Source organism: Microtus pennsylvanicus, chromosome X (genome assembly GCF_037038515.1).
Source record: "Microtus pennsylvanicus isolate mMicPen1 chromosome X, mMicPen1.hap1, whole genome shotgun sequence".
NCBI classification, from domain to species: Eukaryota; Metazoa; Chordata; class Mammalia; order Rodentia; family Cricetidae; genus Microtus; species Microtus pennsylvanicus.
In genome coordinates this window covers 141,061,056-141,087,477 of record NC_134601.1, presented here as the reverse complement: position 1 = coordinate 141,087,477, position 26,422 = coordinate 141,061,056, and the positions used below count along the sequence as shown (strand labels likewise).

General features: G+C 42.1%; 1 protein-coding gene across 2 annotated transcripts; it reads left to right on the top strand.

The window, feature by feature from the left end:
• Nucleotides 1-683: 683 nt before the first annotated feature.
• On the top strand, nt 684-25,749 carry Ndp (norrin cystine knot growth factor NDP). 2 transcript variants are annotated; one of them, XM_075958231.1, is made up of 4 exons: nt 924-1,015; nt 5,027-5,155; nt 15,426-15,800; nt 24,543-25,749. In XM_075958231.1, exons 3-4 carry the CDS (start codon nt 15,633-15,635, stop codon nt 24,768-24,770), a joined length of 396 nt encoding a protein of 131 aa, XP_075814346.1. In that variant the 5' UTR covers nt 924-1,015; nt 5,027-5,155; nt 15,426-15,632; the 3' UTR covers nt 24,771-25,749. The 2 variants fall into 2 exon arrangements, with proteins under 2 accessions (XP_075814345.1, XP_075814346.1); XM_075958230.1 differs by lacking the exon at nt 5,027-5,155 and having other exon boundaries at nt 684-1,015.
• Nucleotides 25,750-26,422: the final 673 nt, after the last annotated feature.

Sequence of the window (26,422 nt, the reverse complement as noted above, 5' to 3'; positions counted from 1 at the left end):
GCAGGTGCTTAACCCTCACACCTTTCCCGCTTTTCTGCTAAATGTGATCTGGTGGGTTGGCCTTACCTGTTAGTCACGCCCTCACATGTCTCAAGGATTCATGGACCAAACGTTTATGCCCTTTGTTTCTAAATCTATTACAAAGTTTTGCTCTAAATTATGTCAGTGAAGGCACTTATTAAAGTGCCACAGAGAGCTGAATCGCATTTATGCTGCTAAAAATCATTTAATGGATGAACAACTTGGAAAAAAAGAACTCTCACCACCCACGCACATCACGCTAAAACAGGGCAACGTTTTTTGCACTTGCTTTCCTGCTTAGCCTGAGAAAGATTACTGATGTCCATCTTTCCCTCCCTCAGTATTTCAGCTTCGTCCTGGCCAGCTGCTGAAACGTTACGCAGTATACCGCCCTGTCTTTGTAATTCCCAAACCATGTGTCTCTATTGCCAACTGCACCGCACATCTTTACGGCAGTGACATGTTTGCAAAAGAATTAAAATCAGAATATTCATCTAGCCTCTTATTTTTTGTAAAAATACAAAAACAAAATGGGGAGGGAGGGAAAGAAAACTTCCGTGTTCTGTGCTGTTGTTCTCATGGTAAGATGCTCCATGGAAGGGAGCCCAGCAGTGGGCAGAGGCTGTGAGTCCCCGATAACGAGCGCTTAACATTTCCGTGGTATTCCCATTTGCTGGTGCACTGCAGCGGCCACAAGCCTGATTGATATATGCCTGCAATGGCACTTTTCCATTTGACTCTCTCTCTCTCTCTCTCTCTCTCTCTCTCTCTCTCTCTCTCTCTCTCTCTCTCTCTCTCTCTCTCTCTCTCTCTCTCTCTCTCTCTCTCTCTCCCTGGGTCGCTTAAACAACAGTCCTAACTTTTGTGTGTTGCAAATATAAAAGGCAAGCCATGTGACAGAGGGACAGAAGAACAAAAGCATTTGGAAGTAACAGGACCTCTTTCTAGCTCTCAGAAAAGTCTGAGAAGAAAGGAGCCCTGCGTTTCCCCCAAGGTAAGCAGGAAAACAAGCGCTGCCGGCTTGCCTAGGAAATTACTTCTTTCCAAACTCAGCCTTTCATCCTTCTTGCAGACAAAGAGACAACCTTTAAATATCACTTAAATTTGCATCACTTTAATTTGCATTAATCTGTAGCTTGCTAGCCGTGTGAGCTTTTTGTTTGTTTGTTTGTTTTAAATGAACGGGTGTGTGAAGTCTGTGACAGAGCAGGAAGCGTCCCAGAGAAGCTCGAAAATATCTTCGGGATTGATTTCTTTTCAAACTCTGCGTAGTTAGCTGTAACTTCGAAATGGTTCTTCTATGTGACACTATGAAGGGGGATGGAGAAGCAGCATTTGCTGACTTGCATTTGTGAAGTCCCGTATCTTCCCCACCGCCGCCTTCATCCCACTTACAATGGGGGCACTATTAACGCAGGCGAGTCTGCGAGGTTAAACGTGCACTGTTTACTTTTATTGCTCCTTATGTATGCGGCTGATCTCCTGCCAGGGCTGTGCCGGAGTGCTCAGAATGACTTCAAACAATAGGCAACATTTATGCCTAGCTTTCAGTGTCGCATTGCTCCTTAGCGCTCTTCTCCCATCCCGCCTTGGGACTTTGCTTCCATGGATACATTCAAGAGTGTCGGGAGATGAGGATGGGTTCGCCGTATGATTATGATTGGGCGAAAAGTCTGAGGAAATGCATGCTGTTTGCCTTGGCCTTATTGCAAGGGGTTATTTTTAGTAGTCGGTTTGTCCCTGCAGCAAGACCAAAGATCCAATGTCCAAGAAGTGACCAGGAAAGGATGCTCCTGACAGCACAGGGACCAGAACCTGGAGGAATGACTCCCACAGACACCTGAGGAATAATCAGAGGGTCCTTTCCAATTCCCGAATGCAACTTCTCTCATTAAATGAACAATTGAACTGTAGGAGGCCCGGGCATAACTCTCTTGAGGGACGGGAAGTTTGATTGTGTGCAGAATGTTAATGACTCAGAAAGCACAGTAACTGAGGCTTATTGTAATGGACAAGCCCAGATAAGCCTCTGTGAAAGAGCACCCCCACACATTCTCTCTCTCTCTCTCTCTCTCTCTCTCTCTCTCTCTCTCTCTCTCTCTGTCTCTGTCTCTCTCCCTCCCTCCCCTCCCTCCCTCCCCCCCTCCCGCTGAGATTCAGGTACAAAGAGTAATCTATTTAGCAAGATGAGAATTCCTTATACCTTGTAACTGTCATTCCTAGCAGGTATGGCTGTTGCAGAGCATGTATCTCTCCATTTCTAATATTAGTGTGTTCTAAGTACAAGATACAACACGGCAAATCACTTCAACACAACACTAGTAACCAGCTGCATGTGGAAACACAGAGACGCTGCAAATTCACTGGTGGTTGTGGGTGTCAGCTCACTACATCAAGAACCGTAGACTGTCTCAGAATGGCATTTAGATTTCATGCAAGTATCTGCTCACTTCCCCTACATTAATTTTCCTTCTGAAAGTGAACCTGAGGGTTCTGTCGGCTAGCTTGCATTATGGACCAGGGGCACAATTTATGGTGATTCCCCCCCCTCCCCCCGCACACACACACATCATTTTCACAAATAACTAGCCTAAGGAGCTTTGTGAAATAAAAGTCAGACATTCAAAGGAGTGAATTTACCACTGGGTCACTAATCAAGAAAGACTGTAAAAAATAATATGGATTGGATTGTTGTAATATTTTATGACAATTAAAAAAAATACTGCTGTTAGCAAAGCATTTAAGTGACTGCAAACAATTCTCCTAAGCTGTCATTCAGGCCATTATAGGAGAGCGTTTGGACACAAATATAACACTGTGCATCATTTCTCTTAAAGCACATTTGCTTCAGGTAATGGGAGGACTGGTATTATTACTGTGTATCAAGCAGCTGACACCCACAGATGGAAATATGCCTGTGGAGTTCTCAATCTTAATTTGAGTTCCAATGACACTGTCAAGGGAAAAATAAATCATTTTTCAATACATTTAACAATTTCCAACTCATTTATTTTCCTGGGCCCTTGAAAAATGACTTTCTCAGAATTCTAACCACCAATGGTGGCCAGAGACTGTTACTGTCTTGAGATTTCAAAATTTCAGTACCATTGTTCTTCCTGTGTCATTCATGCCATCATCTTTTAATACGTATTTATTAAGCATTTGCCATGTGCCTGGCACTATCCTTATCCTGATGGATGCACAAGTGAATGGGACATTGTGCCACATTTTTACCTTTGGTCTGTATGCTCTTTTCTGTTGAATCTGGGAAGAGAAACAGCATTGCCAATGGGTAATTGACAAGAACTTTCTGCTTATTAGGAACCATATCCAATAGCTGCTAATGTCCTAGATTATTGAAATACTTATCAGCAGGTTTTCTATTTATAACGAAGGGTTCTCCTCTCCTTTGGCTGTTTGCACGAGATCCTGAGTATATCACACTTGCACGGCTAATCTGCTCCAAATTTTTCTTGGGGTTGGGATAGAAGCAGTTTGGAAAAAGAATAGCATATCCTTCTTAAGTTCTCTTGATCACCCTCTGGAAGGGAACTGTATGCTATCAGGAGATGGGTGTGAGTCACCTCTCCAGCAGCTGGCATCGGGGCTACTTGGTGAATCACTGTATTGGAAACATGCACAGAGGAAGATGCAATCACTCTCTCCCATCACTTACTTATCCTATTCCCTAGACTGAGGAAATCAGTGACCTCTGGGCTTGGCCTAAATTTAAGAGGGCCCTGGGATGAGTAGCTGGACGTTGTTTTCTAAACCTAGGTCTCTGTCTGAGCAACACACAGTGCCACTTTCAAAGAAGTCAGTCTAGTGTTTCATCACATGATTAGGTTCCTGGGGAAAATCCTGAAAATGTCATCAAAAGTGTCCTTGATTTTGTTGCCTGTTAGCAGAAATGTCTGGTAGTTGGAGTACCTCTGATCTCTGAGGTGCCTGACTCATCCCAGGAAAGCCACATCTTCTTGCCATTGGCCTGGGTGCCCATGTTCATTTTTTTTCATGACTGTCACTTAACGACACTCTCCTGCCTGGTCAACAGGAACAGAGGGGATGGAGAGGCAGGTGGGAGAACTAAGAAGCAGGAACACTGAACAATGAGAGGGAAGAAGGCCCATGGGAAGGTGGATGAGCTCCAGGGCCCAAATTTCTGTGGCCTGCCCTGTCTGTGATCAGCTGTCATTTCCTCTTCGTGTATGACACTGTGGAACATATTAAAATTTCTCTGGGATGGTATGTTTGGAATTCCTCTGATGCCCCACCTCACAAACTAACCGGACAATAAAAGCGAGGTTGTAAGCCATTGAACAGCTGGCTGGCTATATATTTCCCCTCTTTCTTTCCCATAATCTAATACAGAAAAGAATCCTGTTAGACTGGCAGTGCCATGTCTGGGTACTTGTTTCCTGCAAGTGCTTCCTTCACTACCTCCTCCTGCACACCCTGGAATCTTCCTGGGTGGCAAGTGGCTTCTTTTCTTTTGTTCACCACTGCTCTCAGCCCGCCCCCTTTTCCCTATGCCTGATCTCCTTCCATTGTGAGCTGCTGTTTGCTCGCCTGTTTTCCAGACAGCCTGGGTCCTGTTCCATCTGGGGAGAACAGCCCATGAGGTCTCCTCATCTCCATAGTATTCCCAGGATGTCATTCTTGGCACAGGTTCTGCTGGGCCGTTAGGATATGGGGGCTTTTTGTAGTCCTGAGCCTGAACCCACTCACAGAGAGGAGCAGCCACGTGGCTCGCCAAGAGCAGGGCTGGAGTGACCCGGGTTGGCAGAGACAAGCATACCATCACAGTGACCCGGACATCTCGGCGAAGGCCTGGGGGTGGGAGTGCTATGGGAATGCCTGGATGCACTTCGGCCCACATTAAGAGAAATGTGGTGATTCTGTTGCAGACTGAGAGACAAGTGACTTGGACCAAAGATCCCTGGATCTTTTGGGCTCTGCCATTCTCCTGGGTTCCTTAAGTTTCTCTGCTGTCTCTCTTCCTCAGACAGAAAGGAGGAGAAAGAGGACTTTCAATTTGGCCAGCATAGGCTGATGACTTACCAAACTCATTGCTGAAAGGAAGAACTGAGAAACCTCTCCTGATTGAGTTCGCTGAAAATGTGTAGGAATTGAGGTGAGAAAGGAGCTTGCCCTTCCTTCCCTCCTCTCTCCCTTCCTCCCTCCATCCTTTCCTCCCTCCTTCCTTCTTTTCACTTCTCTCACGACTCCCCCTTTCTTCCTCTTTCTTCCCTATCTCTTTACCTCAGAAGAGCAGTTTGATTCATGAGTATCGAGCAGAAGGTACTGAACTTTTTAATTAGAGATTCCCATTTAAAACTTTCATTGTGTAACATACCAAAAGACGCTGCTAATGTACATGGGAGTGAGAGTCATTATAGAGAAAACCACAAGGCAGTTTCTTATTTTTTTTATTTCTTGGGAGCTTCAGATATCTTTTTTCAATTAACTAAAAATTCATTAAAAGACTCAAAAGGAAAAAAAAAAACTAACATAGCTGAATTAAAATGAGCCTTTTCCTGTTAACTTGACAAGAAGAGAGGGAGAGAGGGAGGGAGGGGGAGAAAGAGAGAGAGAGGGAGAGAGAGAGAAAGAGAGAGAGAGAGAGAGAGAGAGAGAGAGAGAGAGAGAGAGAGAGAGAGAGAGAAACTTTCTACCCTTCACTGCCAGTTCTTGGGATTTAATATGAATTATTCCATACAAGTCCCTAGGCTAGAGCATCTATTTAAAGAAGCCTGGCAGCATGAAGAGAGAGGGTAAAAATACAACCACTCTTTTGTCCCATCAAAGGTTTTCTTTGGGAGGACATTAAGAGCATTTCTGTTTTCCTGTCTGCCCCTGCCAGTGGCAGCATTCCAGCTGGTAGTACCCACTCTCCACCCATCAGGTCAACAACCGTGAACTTTTCTGATTTCAGGAGAAAGTAAAGGCTGAGAAATGCTTTAGAAAGTCCCATGTGTGGGCAATATGCAGGGGAGGCTGGGACTGGAATGAGTGCCTACTGGCTAGACTATACAAGTTGTCTGGTGAAATTCACCCCTGACACACACACATTTTCAGTCTTTGAGGAAGAATGTGCCTTTGTGCTGGTCGCATTGTCTGGCCTCATATTTTCAAAGCTGCCTTCTCACATCTCTGGCAAGGCTCTGCTTGGTGTGTCCACTCTATCTCCTTCATGGGGGTGTCTATGAGCCTAGTACTTAGGTATATATTTCTAAGTGTCCCACTCCCTGGACCCTTTTCAGCTGTTCCGATCTAGCCGCCTAGAAGACATTTACAATCTGGAACAATGACTTTCCTGTTAGAAGGCGTGCTGACTCAGAAGATTCAAAGAATGGGCTAGTTCAGTTGGCAAGCCATCCTGAGTACTTAGAATCAGGATTTCATCCAATGGAGGTCCATTTCATCCTCGTGTCAAAATCTGGACATGAATGCTGACTGGTAGCGTGGTATAAGATTTTCTGTTTTCCACAAAAGCTAAGGCTTATTCAAACAATTTGCTCTCTTCCAAGGCCTGGCTATATCCCAACTTTTTCTTTTAAACCATGATCCAACTGATTGAGGTATCCTTTATAAATGAGAGGGCAGCAGGTTAAGAACAAAAGTGGACCAACTGTCAGAAAATGCTAAGGAGTGCTCTTTCTTTAGCACAGTAAAGCTACAATAGGCTGAAACCTGGAGTCTCCTTCCATATTTTCATTCATAGGTAAGAAAAATAATAAGCCACACATAAAAGTAGAAAAGAATATTTTTGATGTTAAACTTGGCCCCTTTGTTTTTTTTTTAAACAGCTCAGTTTCAGAAAGAGAAAGTTTAGCTCTCCCACTCCCCCAGAAATGGGTTTGAAATTGCCTTCCTGACTTACTTGAAAAGTGATCAAACCCCCAGGTGAAAAATATCCCCAAGCTCAACTTTAGGTACAAATGTAGGTACACCCATTCCTGAAACAAACATGATGAATCAAAGGAACCAACCCTTAATCAATTTCCAATTTATCTTTAAAACTCAATTGGACACATTAGACTTGATACATTTCTGTGATCCCTTCCCCTGCCTCAATTCTGAAAATGGGCTCCTTTCAAAATGTAAGTGTTTCTTTTGAGATTTGGGTCCAAAGGCAGCAGAGTAGAATTGTGACAGGAGAACTGGCAGTGCTGAATCAAAACAAAAGGCAGTGAGAAAGCCCATAGTCCAACCACTGCGGGATGATTAGCAGCTCAGCTCGGGGGGAGGAGGGGCATGCTTTTCACATGATGCTTGTGCTAGCCAGTCTCGGCCCTTTTCATGAAGGCCTGCACCAGGAGTGTTCCGATTTGAATTTCACATTCAGTCCCATCATGGCGCAGAACAGGCAAATTGCATGAGCAACAGAAAAGACTGACGCTCTTATTGTTTATTACTGAGGACTCTCCAGCTGTTAGGTGAGATCACTTCCCACCATTCCAGAATGTGGGTTCTGGGTGAGGAGATGGCAATGCAGCTTTAGAAATACTTTACTAGACACTTTGAAGAAAAGCCAAGACACCCATTTGGCTTCTGGGTGAACAGGAGCTAGTGCCGAGTTAGAACTGGTCATCTCTTTTCTCCTAAGACCGTGCCACAGCTAGCAGTCAGGGAAGGGCAAGTATTGCATTATATCAGCACATAGGTCCCAGAATATCTTATCTTTTCTACCAGAAGGGTGCATCTTTAGCAAGACTGTGTCCTCTGGGTTTGGTTTCTCAAAACTCTGGATCTTAGCAAGGTGAGTAGTAGCTTGTATCACACTAGTCGCTAGTATTCTGGCTTGGATCTCACTTCTGTAGTAGGGAGCAGATAAAATAAAGTGAAACTTTCCCCTCTTGAAATTGTGATAGTTGATAAAATTTGAAAATCTATGGCAGATTTGGGGCATCCAGAATAATTTCTCCTTTTCTTCTGTTACTATTGAGGAATCTATAATGCTTTTTGTTGTTTCTTTTAGTTTGTTTCTTTTTAAGGCAGGATATCATGTAGCCCAGGATGGCCTTGAATTCACTATGTAGCTGAGAATAATTTTAACTTCTTGTCCTCCTGCCCCTGCCTTCTGAGTACTGGAATCCCAGACATGCACCACTATGCCCATTCTATTTGTTCCCCATGTCTTTATAAACACTACGAATTGAGCTACATACCCAGATCCAACCCCATTCTGCTTATTTTTATTCCTTGTGGATGAAAGGATAGCACAGTACTCAGAGTTCAGAGCCACTGGTGATTTGTGGCACCATAGAAAGACTACCGTTGAGCATTTTTTTGACAGCTTATCACCACATCAGTCACAGTTCATAGTCTGTGTCTAGATTTGCAGAAATAATCCAAACCCCCAGAGAAAAAGATTTCAACAGAAAAGTGCTTCCCAATACTCTGGTAATCATTTCCAATTTGTGGGAAATTTATATCCTAGAAGTCAATTAGTTACATCAACTGTTAAGAACTCAGAATTAGTTTTTTTCATGAAAACTTAGATAAGTTAAAAAATGCCTAGTGGAGGATCTCACAGCTATATTCAGTGGCCTACTCTTTTGAACTCAAGCCTCAATCCAAGACTTCAGGTTTGCCCTTCCCTTAGGACAGAAGTTCTGCAGATACGGTACCAAATAGGGAGACCTATTCTTGATCCCCTAAGACCTTAATAATTCACATCTCTTTTGTCTTCTCCTGGACCAGAGCCCTGCACATGGTAGCTTAGGCTGCAGTCCAGTGTGGGACTACAGGTCATTCTAAGAAATGAACTGGCAGATAGAATTCAGCCTATAGCATCACCATCATCAAACAAAAGATGCTGAACTCTAGAGTGAATGACTACCTTTGACTGTTCTCTCCTCCTGATGGATGCATTAAATGACACTGGAGAAAATGGCACAAATTTTAAGAAAAATAGAAACTGGTTAACTATACTCACCAATAATACATTATTATTAATAAAACATGAGCTTGGTGTGGTGGTACACACCTATAATCTTAGCATTGTGAGGGCTGGGTAGGGAGGCTCACCCAAGGATTCAGTGTCAGCTTAGTCTACAGAGTGAATTTCAGGCTATCTGGGGCTAAATATCAAGACACTGTCTAAAAAAAGCAACACAAACAAAACCAAGATATTAATAATTTATGAACTGCATTTAGTAAATCACAAGCACCAAATCAATTGGATATTGGAGAGTATTTTTATTTCAGGCCACCCAAATGGCCTCATGGAAGAGAACATTCTAATAGCTTGGCCTCCGGTTGGCTCAAGTACATTCATTAGAATGTTCTTGGAATCTTGAGTGATCATTAACTCCTTAAAGAAGAAAGAAAGTCTCATTGTAAGATGTCTTGGGAGACTATCTAGTCCCAGAGCAGTGCTATATCATCTGAGAAGCCTGGGAAGAGACAGACATGATTGAAAATGGACAAAGCTGTGAACTAGTACAACCAACTAATTGATTTTATATAGAAGGAAACTGAGTTTTAGAGAAAACAAATAACTCAATAAAGCACTCATAGCCAATCATGGAAGGCATGCTGCAGCTTGACCATCTCAACAGATCAGCCTTCCTTCTAGTGGATCAGACAACAGCAAAATGTTCTGCAGCTTGCAGAATGCAATGAAATAGTTACTGATTATTTCAGACAAGTGAATGCATAGTCTGGAGATACAGAACACTAATAACATAGGATAGCAGAGGTCTGGGGAAGGAATCATGGTGTTTCAGGTAAGTGGTAAACTGGATAACAGTGAAAGCTTTCTTTCTTCACAAATGTGTCGAAGGTCAGGAAATTTAGCTACAGTCAAGCTCAAGGTCAAGTCCTCCCACTGCACTCCTCCCCAGGCAGTGAAACTATAAAAAACAAACAAACACACACACACACACACACACACACACACACACACTCGCGCACAGGCAGGCACACATGCGCAGTTGTGGTCCACTGACTGTTGACTCATTGTTGCTCTCCACCAAGTTATATTTATTCTCAGACCTTTGAGCAACCTTATCTACAGGGGTTATGATATATTGCTTCTTCCCCTGGTTCTATTCCTCCTCTGCTTTTGCTTTCCCTTCCTCCCCTTACACACCTACCTGTTGCTGTGGAGCTCTGTCACAGATGGCTATTCACACAGTGGGAAGAACACAGTGTCTTATCCTAGAATAGAGGGCTATTATTTAACTGCAAGAATATTTTCTTCTTTTACCCAAGGTAGCACTATGGAGGTGGCCATTGCCTCCTACTACAGAACAGACACCCTGAAATGAAGGGAGCAAGAACCACATTCTTCCCCATTGACCTTATGGCTGCATCCATAGAGATCCCCAGAGACCTTGTATCTTTTTCATTGAGTACTATTGCTTCAGAGTCAGCCCAGACTTGGCTTCTTTACTGTTACTCTTGTGTTGCTAGATAGAAATAATTTTAAGCTATTCACTGAGAGCAGGGGATGCTTTCTACAATCCGACATCCTGTTTACAGTTTATAAATTAAGTATCTTGGTAAGAAGCATCTGACTTTTCTCCAGGGCATCTTGTTGACTAGATACCATTGAAATTTTGGGGGTTCCTGGGAAAGGGCTACTTAGCATTTTGCATTCTGAATAAGATCCAGCATTCCTTGTTTTTCCAATCCTTGTATGAAGTATTATCTAGTATCAAACTTTCTCCCATCCATACAGTTTTAATTTCCCTCTTTTTAAAAAAATTCTATGCTTCGGTGCACCGCAACCTTATTCCTGACTCAGAAGATTTTTTAAAAAATTAAAACAAATATTTGGGAGTAGTGTTTCACACCTTTAACCCCAGTGTTTGGGAGGCATATGCAGGTGTGTTTCTGTGAACTCAAGTCCAGCCTGGTCTTCAGAAAGAGTTCCAAGAAGGCCAGAGACAGGTGAATCTCTGTGAGCTCAAGGTCAACCTGGTTTATAGAGAGAGTTCCAGGACAGCCAGAACTACATAAAAAGACCTACCTGGTCTCAAAAAACAAAACAAAAATATTTTAAATAATAAATATTTCTGTATGATACACTGAGTTTATTTCAAAGTCAATATATTTTATTCACTTTACTAAATCTTCTCAGAGACGATGCTGCGCATGCTAAACATAAATTAGTGAATGGGATGATGTATCAATGGGGCCTCAAAATTAAAAAGGAAAAAGCGGGCTAAGACTCTTTACTTATAAATGCAGTGAATCTATTTTTTTCCTCTTACCTTTATCTATTTTACCTATTTTTAGTGATGGGAATTTAACCCTGGGCCTCAGCATGTGAGCCACACCCCTGAACCCTGATCCATACATTTTATCTGCTAGAGCGAAAGGAAGCCCATGGTAAATGCTCAGTGAATGGATATGTATGGTGAATAAACAAATGTTTGTTGAAAGAAGCCAGGGAAAGAACATCTCTCTATTTCAGTACGGAAAACAGCTCAGGAGAAACATAGATATGGAAACACTGCCCTCCTTTGCCTCAGAAGTAGGGCAAAAACAAGGCCGTTCTTGGCACATGACACTTGTCTTAGCCTGTTGCTGAAATCACTTGTGCAAAGCCAGTGCTTTACTCTCTGCCAGGCAGAAGGTCAGCCCAAGAATGAGCTGATCAGTGGGCACAGCACCATCTCTCACCCAGGAGGCCGCTCTATTATTTCAATGAGGATGACAGGTGGGGAAATCTGGGCACCAGTTGTTCTTTTCCACTGGTAGCGTTTGAGAGGTAGCTCCAAAGTCGGGCATGCTGGCCTACGTGCTTCTCCTGCTGCAAAGGCTCTACACTGAAGTCAGGAGCACATGGCTCTGTCCTGTGGCCAAGTTCAGGACTCAGAGACTGTCCCAGAGCACATAGCACAAAGGACTACTGAGTTCTGTTCTTCAACTCATCGTGGCTTGGTTGGCTGAGGTCCTAAATCCTGATCATCACTATTTGAATTTGTTACATATGGCTTAAAATTAAAGACAAATGAATTAATTTAATTTCAAGAAAATGCGAGGAGCTCCCATAAAGCTGAAATGTCCTAGCATGCCAGAAAGCAAGCGATCCTGTGGTGGTGTGGGTTTTCTTAATTGGCCATGCTCCTCTGTGTAAGTCGCGGCTCACACTGCAGACCCTGCTCTGTTACACCATGGCTGGGCTCAGTTGTTCTCCGTTCTCGAGCTTTATTGTCATAAACTGCTATTCAGCACAGCACTGCGGGCTCATGCAGTTTGTACAGTTAAAGCAGAAGCAAAATGCAACAGAAGTCTCAGACTCTGGTGCGGTAGAGGCCTGCAATTTCAGGGTGCCTTGAGAGCTCAAGAAGTCTACACCCTAAGAATCTGTACCAAAACAAACAAACAAACAATGGTGGAGCTGGAGAGATGCCTCAGTGCTTAAGAGCACTTGTGTTTGCAGAGGACCTGGGTTCCATTCTCAGTATCCACATCTCATGGCTCTCAAGCATAAATAACTTCTAAAGCATTTGATCACATCTTCTGATCTTCTCCAGCACCAGGCATGCACTTAATACATACATACATATATATATATATATATATATATATATATATATATATATACATGTAAGCAAAATACTCATATACATAAAAGAAACTGAAAATAAGTAAGTCTAAAAGACTAGTACTGCCAATAATAATAAAACCAAATGCCAGGGTTGTGCTATAAAGATCTTACCTGTACATTTTGAAGATTTTATGAATTCTTTATTATCATAGTTTGCAATGCTATTTCAGTGTAAACAGAAAGCTGAATGAAAATGTCATGACTTGTAGGACTGCACTGAAAGCAAAAATCTTAAAACTACAGGTAAAGTCACATGTCCTTTGTTATTTTTCTGTCATTTTTTTTATTTTCTATTTTATGTGTGTGGGTGTTTTGCCTGCATGTATGCCTATGCACCACTTGTGGGCCTGGTGCCCATGGAGGGCATCAGATTCACCGATACTGGAGTTACAGAAGGTCGTGAGCTCTCTTGTGGGTGCTCGCAATGGAACCTGGGTTCTCTGGAAGAACAGCCAGTGTGCCTAACTCCTGAGCCCTTACTCCAGTCTTCTTTGTCCTTTATAACTACTTTGGTGTTCAGTTTATCATCTCAAGAGAACAAACCAGTTCACAGGATTGAGGATATATGCTTCAGTTAATAGAGTATCCGCTGCTCAAACATGAGGTCCCCAGCGAGTGTAGACCCCCAACACCCATCTAAAAACTCATGTCTATACCCTAAGAAAGGTAATTCCCTAATGATCAGCACTGAAAGGGTAAGTAGACACAGCCCACATCTCTAACCCAAAAGCTATCTTCAATTGATATCCTCCCTCAAATGAAAAAATTGTTTTCTCCAAAGGAGTCTCACTGGGTATACAAACCATACTTAATGGCAGACCCCAGCAGTAGATGAACAACAAAATGAACTCAATGACATATTTTGAAGCTTGTTTTGTCTCACAGTGCTTTGTCTGAGCTTTTTTTCCCCATTGTGACTTCTGGGTTTGTGTTTTTGTGAGATCTCTCTGCACAAGTGTGTGTGTGCCTGCATCTATATGTGTTCCTTGTGCTTTTTCTTTGGCTCTTTTCCCCGATTTGCTTGTTTTGCTCTATTGTGGTTTGTTTGTTTTTATTTTATAGTTTTTTAGATGCTCATTTCTTTTCTAATGAGAGCAAGAAAGGGTGTGGTTTGCGGTGGGAGGAGGTAGGGGAGGAGATACTGTAATCAGAATATATTGTATGAAAAATCCATTTTCAGTAAGAAAAAAATATTCCTCAGCCTTGACCCATTGAGCCATTTGGGCACAGGCTTGATCCATTTTAAGGAGAGGTTATTGTGAGCATGTGCATAAAGGAGAGGGGTACAAGGCTATCTGGGAACAGGTTCTTCTCATCTTTAGGATTACCCTCTGCGTAGCGAAATGATGGTAGCCAAATCCATTGCTATTCATTGCTGGCATTTTAGAGCAGGAGGGAACAATGTATGCTATTGCTGTCAGTTCTTCTGTCCTCTAGGTGAGGAAAGGAACTGGAAGAATTTAAGTGAGCTGTGCAAGACATCACAGCTGATTAATGGCTGTGCCATGACTGAGTCCAGGTGGTTCCTCTCATTATTGGTCCATGGCCTTCCTGAAATTTATAGAATGTCCCAGAGACACGTGCTCCTAGCTTTTGCTAACAGGGATGCTCTGCTCTGAGATGGTCTTATTGCTACACCCTTCTCCACTCAGAATGCCCTGTCCCATGCTCGCAATTTGTCTAATTGCAGCTAAGTGGGTCTAAGGATACTCTATTTTATCTATTACAATAATAATCTAATGTATTGGCTTGCATCACCTTGAACTTGTTATCTTGATCACATCAATACTTTCCCCTGTTTATTCAGACTGTTCACAAATAGGAAGTCAAAGAAATACTTGCTCTCTGAACAAACAATCCAACTTTGATCTAAAATATCTTTGAAAGTTTTTCTGAAGCTTTAATTACTCCATTCCTTTGGTTTGGTATGTGCAGTCAGGGTCTCTCAATTTCCCCCAATTTTTGAAAATATTTTGATATTCTGTGTCTTCTGGTATAATACAAAGCATCATTGAGGTAAATTAGTAGATTGCAGAACTCCGGTCCCTTGACCAGGAGCTATAGTTAAAAGAACAAAGCAAACTTTAGGGAAACCAGTATAGCATAATCTCAGTTTAATGGAAAGTCTCTACTCCGATGACCACTCTTTTCAAATTACACTGTGGGCTTCAGCTACAAAGGTTGTGCAGCAATGTGTGACTCTGTTAGGAAATATGCATGTGGTGCCTTAGCCACGCTGGAGGCCAGGGATCACAATGTGGGTTTCAGATGCAGTTGGCCACTGACGCTGGGTGGCAAGGACTTAAAACAAAAACAGGAAGAGCCCAGAGCACAGCAGTGGAAAATTTAGGTGGGTGGGTGTTGAGTGGAAAATGTACTCCCTCGGGCCACGGCCTGTGTTCATTAGCAATGACCTTCCTTTGCTCTAGCCCTGTAAACTGATGTTGATAGCAAAGCTTCGAGAGAATCTGAATAAACCCTTCTGCCTTGTCAACCAAGGACAAAGATGAGACCGCCCAATTTAGTTAGACTGTGGCCAGAACCATGTATTTTTAATCGCAACCATGGGCTCAAACTATTCCGGATCTTAGGCGCATAGATTCAAGCAATTCAAGTCAGCATATGCTTCCATTCAACTGTCATGTCCATTTCCAAATGGTCATAAATATGTAGTATAAACACTAAGGTCGGAGGACATGAAATGGATGACAGCATAAACTAATAAGGCTCCAGAAACCAGTGTTCTTTACCCGAAACGGCATGGGAATGTTTGACTTTGTATCTCTTGTGTTGCATCCATATTTCTGGGAAAAAATAATTTCTGCCTTCATTCCAGCTGTACAGTAGCTACTGTGGTGATCGGTTACAAGCGAAAGGAGCAGGACAAAACTCCAGCATACAAAGGACAATGACAACCAGAAAGCGACAGCTCCATCCTGTCCTGGCCTTGAAAGAAATTGGATCCTAGGTGGTGACAACATTTCCAATCTATTGTCCTCTGTCGCCCTCTGCTGTTCTTCTGGAGAAGTTTCCCCTTACAACAATGAGAAATCATGTACTAGCTGCATCCATTTCTATGCTCTCCCTGCTGGCCGTAATGGGAGATACAGACAGCAAAACAGACAGCTCCTTCCTGATGGACTCTCAACGCTGCATGAGACACCATTATGTCGATTCTATCAGTCACCCATTGTACAAGTGTAGCTCAAAGGTAAGATCAAGGTCGCTCCAAAGTCTGAGAAGATACCCCTTTCCCTCATTTACAGAAGAGAGGCTATAGTTCCTTGTCAGGTGGCAGAGAACTGTGACTAGAGCCCAAAGTGTAGCTCTATGACTGGCTTGTAAAACTCAAAAGGGAATCTTTCTTTAGAGTTTTTCCACCATGTTTTGCAATACCATGACTGTAATGGAGCTTGTACATGCTGATCCTGTTGTTGGGTATCCTGTGTCCCTGACTGGGAAATTTATGAGCAATAATGTTTATTTTTCAATAAAGAAAAACAGTGATTGGAAATAGGGCTTAGTGGGTAAAGTTAGGACCTCAGTTTGGATCCCTAGCACCCATGTAAAAGAGCTGCCATGGTGGTACACACCTCTAATCTTAGGGATGAGGAAGCAGAAACAAGAGAACCTGTGGGGCATGCTGGCTAGTCAATCTAGCCCAGTAAACGAGCTCTAGATTCAGTAAGAGACTCTGTCCATCAACCTCTGACCACCACAGTCATCTTTGTAAAAATGCACACATGTGCAGAAACATACACACCACACACACACACACACACACACACACACACACATGCACACATACATGCAAGAAGAAAGAAAAATGGAGCCTCCAAGTTATCATAATTCCTTCTACCTGCATCAACAACCAAAAGAAGGGGAAGAAGTTGAATACGATTTGACAGTGGAACACATTCTTGGAGGCTCCTCAAACAGTTTTCTGAACTACCCCAGAACGAGCTGTGTGGTCTAAACCTTCCTCGCTGTGCCACATTTATATTAAAATGACCCCAGAACTAAAGATGACAATTCAGTTTTTTATCATTTTATCTTGCTTACCAGTTTTGTCTTCTTTGCAGTGGGTAGATCATCTATGTCTCAGTGCTGAGAAGAGGTATGCAAAGTACTAACACCCTAAAAGACCACCAAGAGTGGCGGCCATGTAGACCACCCAGAAGGGAGGCACAACGTAGGATGGAACGAATTCCAAATTACAGTTCTCCTGACTATCGTTGCCTCAGCCACGTGCACTAAATGTGGCCACACTTAGTAAATAAGATTTTGTTTAGCTCTGCCTCAAAGGATTCTCACTTTAGTCCTGAGACTAAAACAGCAGCAACAACAAAACCCATTGAAACATTCTCATATGTTAAGTATTTTTAAAATTACCCATATAATTAAGAATTTTCAAAACAATATAAATCACTAGAATTAAGCTCATAGAAATAAATCTCTCCACCCTCCATTTCAAACATGTCTGTGTTTCCATTTTCCATAACTTACATGATTGTAGACCTAGGAAGATCCCTTATTTTAGTTTGAGGAGATAAGGGTTTGAAGGATCAAAATTTAAGTTAAATCAATTTCACCATTGTATTAATAAGACCTGGGACTGTAGGAAAAGCAATAGATATTTTTCCACTTAAGAAAATATCCTGGTTCTTATTTATACTTGAGGAACAAAACTGAAGAGATGCTGAGCAGAAAGTTTCCTTCTTGGAAATGGAGAGCAGGAGCTGGTGGAGCTGGTGGGGATTGGGGGGGACACACTGGCTTAGGGTTCATTTTAGCACCACAGAAGCACAAAAAGCAGCAGCAACAACTAAAACAACTATGAGGAAAAGATAAGAGAAACATTTTTATAACCATGATTGCTCAGAAATTACTTCAGAAGAGACAGCACTTGTGTTCACTGCTTGTTAGTTCATGGACGATTTCTTTCTTTGTTGAACTGTTCTTTATAATCATGTTTCTTTAAAGGAGAGAAAAGGAATTCAAATTTAAGAAAGTGTCATTGTGATGAAAGGGAGGATAAAAGAAAATAGTGGCATCTATAAAAAGTTGAGAGTGGATGGCAGAGCGCTTGCCTGGCATGTTTGAGATCCTAGGTTCCATCCCCAGAACCAAAAGAAAAGTTGAAAATAATCCAGAAGATTGGACAAAATGATTTGTGATAGATGGAAGACTATCTTAGCATGTTAACCTAAGAGAGGAAAGTTCAAGGAAGAAATACCATTAACGCAAACTCACAGGATTTGAGCAGGACTCTTAGAAACAACTTTTAGTCAAATGTTGTTCAACTTTGCTTCTCCCAGAATGCCACCGTGCATAGCAGTGTAAAACTTGATCATAGAAAAAAAATGTTTGCCATTTCATGGAAGCAATCTGTTTTCCAACTTCCCAAATGACCCCAAATATAGCAACGGTTTTATGTAAATGCTGCTTGTAATTATTAACCTTCCTTCCTTGGTCACAGAAATTTGAAACTCTGCCTGGCAGAGTTTCAGTTACCAGCCCCTTTCTGGATTAAATTTTCTTTATGTATTCAGGAAGAAAATGATTTTCATTTGGAAATATTATACAGTTTTAAATTTTTACAGACTTAGGCTGATAGTCCCTCTAATGGGTCTTGTAGCATGAATAATAAAAACCCAAAGACAGAAATTGGGGTTCAATCTGAAAGTCAGAAAAACAAAGGAGCCGAGCCACCAGGGAAGTCTTACCTCTACCAAAGCTAGGTGACTGCAAAACTAAGCTTCTCTTTCATCCCATTTTATATTCCCTTTAGTGCTGGGATTAGAGGCATGTGACTCCCTAGGACTGGGATTAAAGTTGTGAGCCACCACCACCTGGATTTGTTTCTGCATTGATCTTGTGTAGCCCAGGGTGGCCTTGAACTCACAGAGATCCTCTGTCTGGTCTCCAGAATACAGATGAAATCTATGTGTGGTCAAAGGAAAGGAATGTACTGCCTTACTGCCTTGAACACCTAACCTGTGTCAGTCATTTCAATACACACACGCACACGCATATACACACACACTCAACACACACACACACACACACACACACACACACACACACACACATATATATATATATATATATATATATATATATATATATATATTCATTGCCAAGAGACCTGCCATGTAGGTATTATCATTCCCATGATGAAACAAAGAAAACTTGTGGTTTCTTGATGCCACACAATTTGGGAATGGCAGTATTTTCTTTGTAGAGTTCATTTTTCTGAACCTGGCTCCTCATACCTCATATTGAAGAAATGCAGTAAGAATATAGGAGCTATTATTTAGAATTAAGATCTAGGTGCCTGCATAAATGTCATAGCTTACAATTTTTTTCTAGAAAAAAAAAGAAATAATGGGTAAAGGTTTTCTGGACAACTTTTGTGGGACTCTCTGTTCACCATGGCCCTAATCTTGTATTTGCCCAGTTTTAGGTCCTGTCAACTTTCTCCTAACAATTCAGTAAAGAACTAAGATACACTCAGCAGAAAAGACTGACCTACCAAGAAAGACAGAGTAGCCACTGTTTAGATTATACCCAGTGTCTCTGTTTGTAATGATAATTCATGGGATTTGGTCCAAAAGGGCCTGGAAGTGGCAAGCCATTTCCATTCTTCCTAAGAAATCACATTTCCCTGAAATTCTGCGGAAAGGTCATAAAGCAAACAAGTTTAGGATCTGCAGCCAGAAGAAATGGGCTGTCTGTAAAATGGTGACGGACACTAAGGCTTTACTGCAGTAGAGATCTGCTATTCAGTTCTTGATTCACAGCTTTCCAAATGAGTGATTTCAGGAAGCCAAATCATTGTTTGGTGCCTCAGTTTCCTCCTCTGCAAAAAGAGCTACTTGCTCAAGGACGTGGCTATGTATGGCAGCGATGGTAATATTTGTAAAGCAACTAGCACAGAGCTTGCCATATAACAGACCTTTAATAAAGCTGTTATGATACTGATGAAGAAGTTGTAAGCTAGACAGGTGTTTCAACTCACTCTTCTATTTCAGTCACTACTAAGACTTCCATAACTGTTGGGATCCCTGCAGTATTAAAGGATTAGGAATGTGAACTTCCCTATGACTCTGCTGGCTATGGGAGGGGTGGGGAAGAACAGAAGAGCAAAGTAAATATAAGCCCCTGTGCTGGGTGCTGAGAGAGAGGATGAAATAGAAGCAGACTACTGGCTACCTTCACAAGGGGAATGGAGGAGGTGCAACGGTGAGTTCTGACTCCTGACCAGCTTGTATTTCTGAGATCCTGGGTTGGAAATGTGAACTGGCTCCATGGGTGTTTGAAGCCCAAGTTGTTGAGAAGTAGGGGACGGTGGTCCAAGGTAATGGAGTAGAACCAGGTTCTAAGTGAGGGGTGAGGGGCAACCACTTTGGGCAAGATGAGACAGCAGACTGTGAGGAAAGAAGGAGTTGAGTTGAGGAGACCAAGGTTGTAAACATTCCGAGAGAGAAGGTTTTTCATGTCAAGGACTGAGCTGCAGGATTGGGAAAGAGCTGGTAGAATCCCCAAGCCCTATTCTGTTGCTGCCCATGAAGTTCAAAGAAAAATGTATGGGAGTTAGAGATATGGAGTTTATAATATAATTGATCACCTGAGACATGTGGCATAATTTTTAAAATAAGAAATTTATTTATTTATTTAATATCTGCCAGCATGCCAGAAGAGGGCACCAGATCTCATTACAGATGGTTGTGAGCCACCATGTGATTGATGGGAATTGAACTCAGGACCTCTGGAAGAGCAGGCAATGCTCTTAACCACTGAGCCATCTCTCCAGCCCCTAAAATAAGAAATTTATACTGATGGCTACTGTGTGCAGGCATCATCAAAGTTGTTAAAGACAAAAACAATAGGAGAAGAAGACAAAGAAATATTTACCCCTCATAATGCTTCAAGAGGATATAGGAAAAGGAAGTGTTCTGGATGCAAATGCCTCTTCACATCTGTTTGATTTTTGGCTTGTGTGACAGTAACAGACAGCAGTTGGAGTGATGTGAGTTCCCATCCAAATCTTCAAGTCTCACCCCTATGCTACTTTGTTCCCCTGGTTGTCATTTTGTTGCTGATCTCAGCTGGTACAGGTGATTCTTTAAATATTGACCTGAGTTCCTAGAGATGAGCTGAACAGTCATGTCTTGATGTCGCAGGTAAAGGAAGGTGTGGGAAATTGACATTGATGGATCTTGTTCCTGGTATATATATATTGAGATCATCTGAAAGAAAGACATACTCAACTCAAAGTCATGAAACATATTTAGAAAGTTAAAATAATAGAAAAGAATGTTTCTGGACATGTTCAGTTCTCATTATAAAGGTGAATTTACTCTCCTTCCTCTGTCCCTCCCTTGCCCTCTCTACCTCTTTGTGTGTGTGTGTGTGTGTGTGTGTGTGTGTGTGTGTGTGTGTGTAATAAGGAGGCTGCTTGTTGGTTCCTGGCTGCTTAGCCTGAAATAATCACACAGAAACTGTATTAATTAAACCACTGCTTGGCCCATTAGCTCTAGCTTCTTATTGACTAACTCTTATAATTTAAGCCATTTCTATCAATCTGTATATCGCCATGTGGCTTATCGGCTAAAGTTCTATCTGGCTCTGACAGGGATACATGGCTTCGCTCTGACTCCACCCTTCTATTCCTGAGTATTCAGTTTAGTTTTCCCCACCTAGCTCTGCTCTGCCCCACCCTGCTCTGCTATAGGCTCAAACCAGTTCTTTATTCATCAATGGTAATCACAGCATACAGAGGGAAATCCCACATCGTGTGTGTGTGTGTGTGTGTGTGTGTGTGTGTGTGTGCATGTGTGTGTACTGAGAACACCAAAAAACCCACTAACTGTTTCAGTGTTTGGAAGAGGAGACCCACAGACAAGATATAGGAAGGTTTTCATTAGACAAAACCAAGTGAAAATGACGTCCCTGGGAGAGTAAAGACATGCACAGAGGCAGGAGGCAGGAAAACTAAGGGCAGTCCCATGGGCTCTTAAGTAGTTAGTTCGACTTTAACTGGAGCAGGGAGCAGATGATGAGAACAGCTATAAGACAAGAAGTACTTGACATGTGGGACAGTCACGGTAGGTACTGACTGTATATCTCTGTTTATTCATCTTGTGTAGAAACAGTACATGAGAAATAGGGACTAGGCCCACTGAAGGTGGACCTAGGTCCTTCCATCCTAGAGATCTTGTCCTTCACGGTAGACTGGGCATGAAGCATGATATCCTAAAACTTTTAGTTTAATCACAATTAAGGTAGCTTATCTTCAAGTTACCCTGTATTGCAGACTTGACTATTTTATGGACAGCTAATATCATGTTCAGTTAGGGCCATATTTGACTCACCATGTATGTCTTACTGGGATATCCCATGCTGTCTTTGACCTTTTCTAATTATTCTTGTTGGAACAGGTTTGTTTTATCCACCTGGATCTATAAAGACTTTACTTTGGAAAGTGACAGAATGATTGCTTTACTCTCCAATAGGTAATCTGGATTAGAGAGCAGCAAATTTTATGCTGTTTCAGTGTGTGAAGCAAGTTTCCCCATGTACTGGCAGATACAAGGAGAAGGAACTGGGGAAGTTCTAGGACTCTCAGAGAAATGGGGTAGACACCAGAGACGGGCCAGATATTGTTTATCTACAGCATAATCCTCTCAAACCTGGTTGGGATGATGTTTATCTTGCCTGTCAATTTTAAGAACAGACAGAATACCAATACAAACTTTAATAGAATCAAAACAGCTTACAGTAGCCATTTTCTTTCTGCCTTTGTGACCTTGCAAAGAAAGTAATGTTAGACCAATCGAATTTATTCCTCCCTTAGTCCTGCTAGCTTTTTCTGCTACTATCTCGTAGTTCCTTCATGTGTGTGAATTAATTATTGACATTTCTCCCAGTATTTCCTCAGATAATGATGTTAGTAATCTTTAACTATCAGTTTAATTTTTTCCCATAGGATGATGTCAGAAGTCATCTATAGTGAGTCTTTAATATTAACTGCTAATTACCAAAATATTATAAGGTTCTGTATCACCAGGGATCAAGCTGCCTTGGTCCATCTCACTCATGCCTCCCATCCCTAGTATTCAAAGATCATTGAACTCTATGAGCTGTCATTTATCTTTGTGGGGCAAACTCCTGTCTTAACACACATTCAAAGCACCTTTTCTTTGGGTTTAGCTCAAACTTTTTGGGAAAGCAGAGCAAATGAGTCTACCTGCCTACTGTTATAATTTAAACTAAGCGTGATCAGAAGAGTTCTTGCACATCCACTCGCTGTCTTTGACCTGGACATGCCAAGGAATGTGGTCAGCATTTTTCCTTCTTGAACTATGACCTTAAAGCAGACATGTTTGGGAATCTGTTCCTTATGCTCAGTGTGATCAGGAATATGCCCACATCTAAAGTGCTTTCCAGTGTGAATACACATAGGCTCCCATAAGAAACCTCCAGACTTCCTTTGTTTGGGAAGGCCATTACTTCAGAAATTTCCTCCTGAGTTCCTTACTTCTACTCAAAAAAAAAAAAAAGAATCAAAGGAACCTTTTGGCCATCTCCTTAAGCTGTATGCAAAATGGTGAGTATGTACATTTTCCTGAGGGTAACTTTATACTTTTTAAACAGTCTTTCATTTTTAGATTCATTTATTTTTCCTTTATGTGTATGTGTGTGCCTGCTTACCTGTATGTACATCTTCTCAGGTGTCTGAAAAGATCAGATGTTGGACTTCTCTGGAACTGGAGTTACAGGCTGTTGTGAACCATGTGGTATAGATTCTGGGAATAAATCCAGATCATCTGTAAGACTAGCAAGTGGTCTTGACCATGTAATCAGCTCTCCATCCCCTTAGTTAATCTTAATAGAGTCTTACTATAAAGAACACACAAGCTCTGACACAGCAGCCCAAACCTCTGGAAATGGAGAGGGTCAGGGTGAATTTTCTCTAAATAATTCTGAAGATGCTGACATAAACTGTATAAATGACAGGTACCTCTTTACGGTACAACCTCAGGTATAAACTCTCAGACCTGGAAATGTATCCTGTCTCTACTTCACTTTCTTCTTCTAAGTTACACCTAGAATATTTCCTCCAAAGCAACACTTAGATAACTCCTTTTTCTTCTGCAGAGACTACATTCCTTCTGTTTAGTTATTTCCCATTGAACCCCCAATTCCATCATTCTCTGTTTGAGCCTGGATTTCAATCTGAAGTGACTTTCTGCTTGTTGGTGGTGGGAGAACTGCAGTACTTTTGGGCAGTGGTAGTCCTCCATCCATCAGGAGAAACTCATTTTGGACTCAGATGTTTATTTGGCTTTGGTTTTGGAGGCAAGATAGTTTTGAACTCATTTATGTACTTGAAGATGACTCCTGATACTTCTGCCTCTACTAAATGCTGAGATTACAGGTGTGTGTCACCATCCCTGGTTCATATGGTCCTAGAGACTGAACCCAGACATGTGGGTGCACTAGGCAAGCGCTCTATCACCTGAAGTACATCACCAGGCCCGCTCCTGGATTTTTTTTATTCACATCATAGTGGTACATCTTCTTAATTGATTCTAAGCCATCACTGCACTTCAGTCACCAAAGGAATCTTGAAAATCATGAAAGCTTGGGCCTTACTATAGGAGTTAAATTCAAAATCGTTTCAGATGGGGTAGTGTTGAATGATTTCCTACCAATCTCCAGGTGCTGGGGATTGAACCTAGAGCCTTGTGCATGCTAAACAAGTCCTCTACTGCTGAGCCACAATAACTTAAATACATATTTTAGGTTTACCAATAGATTCTGAGTTGCACCCACTGGTCTGACCCAGCAGGAATTGGACAGGAGTGTTACAGCCTTTCAAAGGATGCTGTGGTAACTTGAGATTTGGGCACCTGCACATAGTAATCACCTCCCGTTATTTCTCCAGATGGTGCTCCTGGCCAGATGTGAAGGGCACTGCAGCCAGGCATCACGCTCTGAGCCGTTGGTGTCCTTCAGCACTGTCCTCAAGCAACCTTTCCGTTCCTCCTGTCACTGCTGTCGACCTCAGACCTCCAAGCTGAAGGCTTTGCGTCTGCGCTGCTCAGGGGGCATGCGACTCACCGCCACTTACCGGTACATCCTCTCCTGTCACTGCGAGGAATGCAGCTCCTGAGGCTTGCTGCTGAGTGAGTGGCTTTCTGGCTGGGACAACCACAAGAGCAGTTCAACCAGCCAGAGGAGGACTGGCAAGAAAAGAGTTAAGGCAGATAAAGATGGAGCGAGTCCCACAGGATTGTGCATATTCTAGTCCTAAAGACTCAATGTGCTTTCAATGGAGAGTGACTCTGGGAACTCGTCTTTCATTGCCATCTCCTTTCCCTGAAGGAATTTCTTTGGTTACTTTTCAGATTCAGGCATTTCCCCTGTTGGCTCTGAATGTGGTTTGGATTTCTGACAATTCTGCATTAGTGAGAAAATGTGGGGCCCTGTGCAAGAGTGTGTCAGGCTGTCCCTAGTTGGTGCATATTAGGGAAGAATTTGCCCAACTCTTCTTAGGAGATCTTCGGTTGTTTTTCACCTTGTCGTTTTGGTCTAAGAGTTGTCTCCGAAGGTTACCGGTTTCAAGTTCTGGACAGCAAGTCCGTGGATATGTTTAGTGAGGTTTATTCACAGCTCGCTGATACTAAAATAACTAATACACGGGTTCTTTCATGTGACTATGGAACTCCTGACAGCTATAATTCTTCATAAATGACTTCGGGGCTATAGAGGTGGCATAAGGAATTTATTTTCTGGAGGCCTTTGCAGGTAAATGTTGCTAAACTTTTGTAAGGAGGTAGATGTTCAAAGACACACACACACACAGATGGATACAGTACTGACTCTGGAGAAGGCATAAATTACTAGTGGCATGGGAATACGCCATACTCATAACTGAGAATTAGTCAAGCAAGTAGGAATCTATTCGTGGGTATTCAAAAGCTTCAGTCATGTCTCAAGCATCATTCTCTAGCATCCACCTGTCTACGTGAGGCTGTCTGGTGGTGGCCTAGCTTATTCTCTGAAAATTTTGTTCCAATATATTTTTGGTCATTGAGGCTCAAATTTTGAATTCTCCCAATGTTTTGAAATAAAAATAGAGTACCTTCAAATTTTGGCTGCATAGGTATTGTTATTTCTTCTTCTTCCTCCTCCTCCTCCTCTTCTAGTCTTCGGTGATGTGGATATAAGATCCATGTAACTACTGATTGGAAATCTCCAAGGATATGACAGAAGTAAGAACAATTCGAAGGAAATTGAGTCTCAGGACACATGATGGGAACTTAAAATAAAAAAAAAAATCAATATACTGTGGTGCGTAAACTTGGCTGCTGATCTCAAATTTTAGTACAAAATATGATGTGTTGTGGCTTCCTTAGGTACTACTGTGTGAAATAGACATGACACATCCCTTTTGATCTCTTCATTTTTCTCAGGAAAGATTGGGTGCCCATAAGTCAGGTCAAGAGAAGCAGCAGGACAAAGTTCACAAACAACACTGTTGCTCTGTGCTCCAAACCTAATGATACTACTTTGATCTTCCTCAGCACTGCAGGAAGTGTGACACTGGAATGCATTATATATACTAAAGGCACCTCAATGTGAACACCAACATGAAAATTCAGTTTCCAGAGCAACCCTGATACCACACTGTCTTGACTATCCAGGAGTGACAGCACTCCCCACTGTTAACACAGCTATCCCGTGAATTATTTTTCCTGCAGAGATGGTGGTTTTCTTCTCTCTTTGGTACTACTTCCACACAATTTTGTGAAAGCCAGTGGG

Coding starts and splice junctions, on each gene's coding strand:
- Ndp (XM_075958230.1), top strand. CDS start 15,633: ATGAGAAATCATGTACTAGCTGCATCCATTTCTATGCTCTCCCTGCTG. Junction 15,801..24,542: donor TGTACAAGTGTAGCTCAAAG/GTAAGATCAAGG, acceptor TTATTTCTCCAG/ATGGTGCTCCTGGCCAGATG.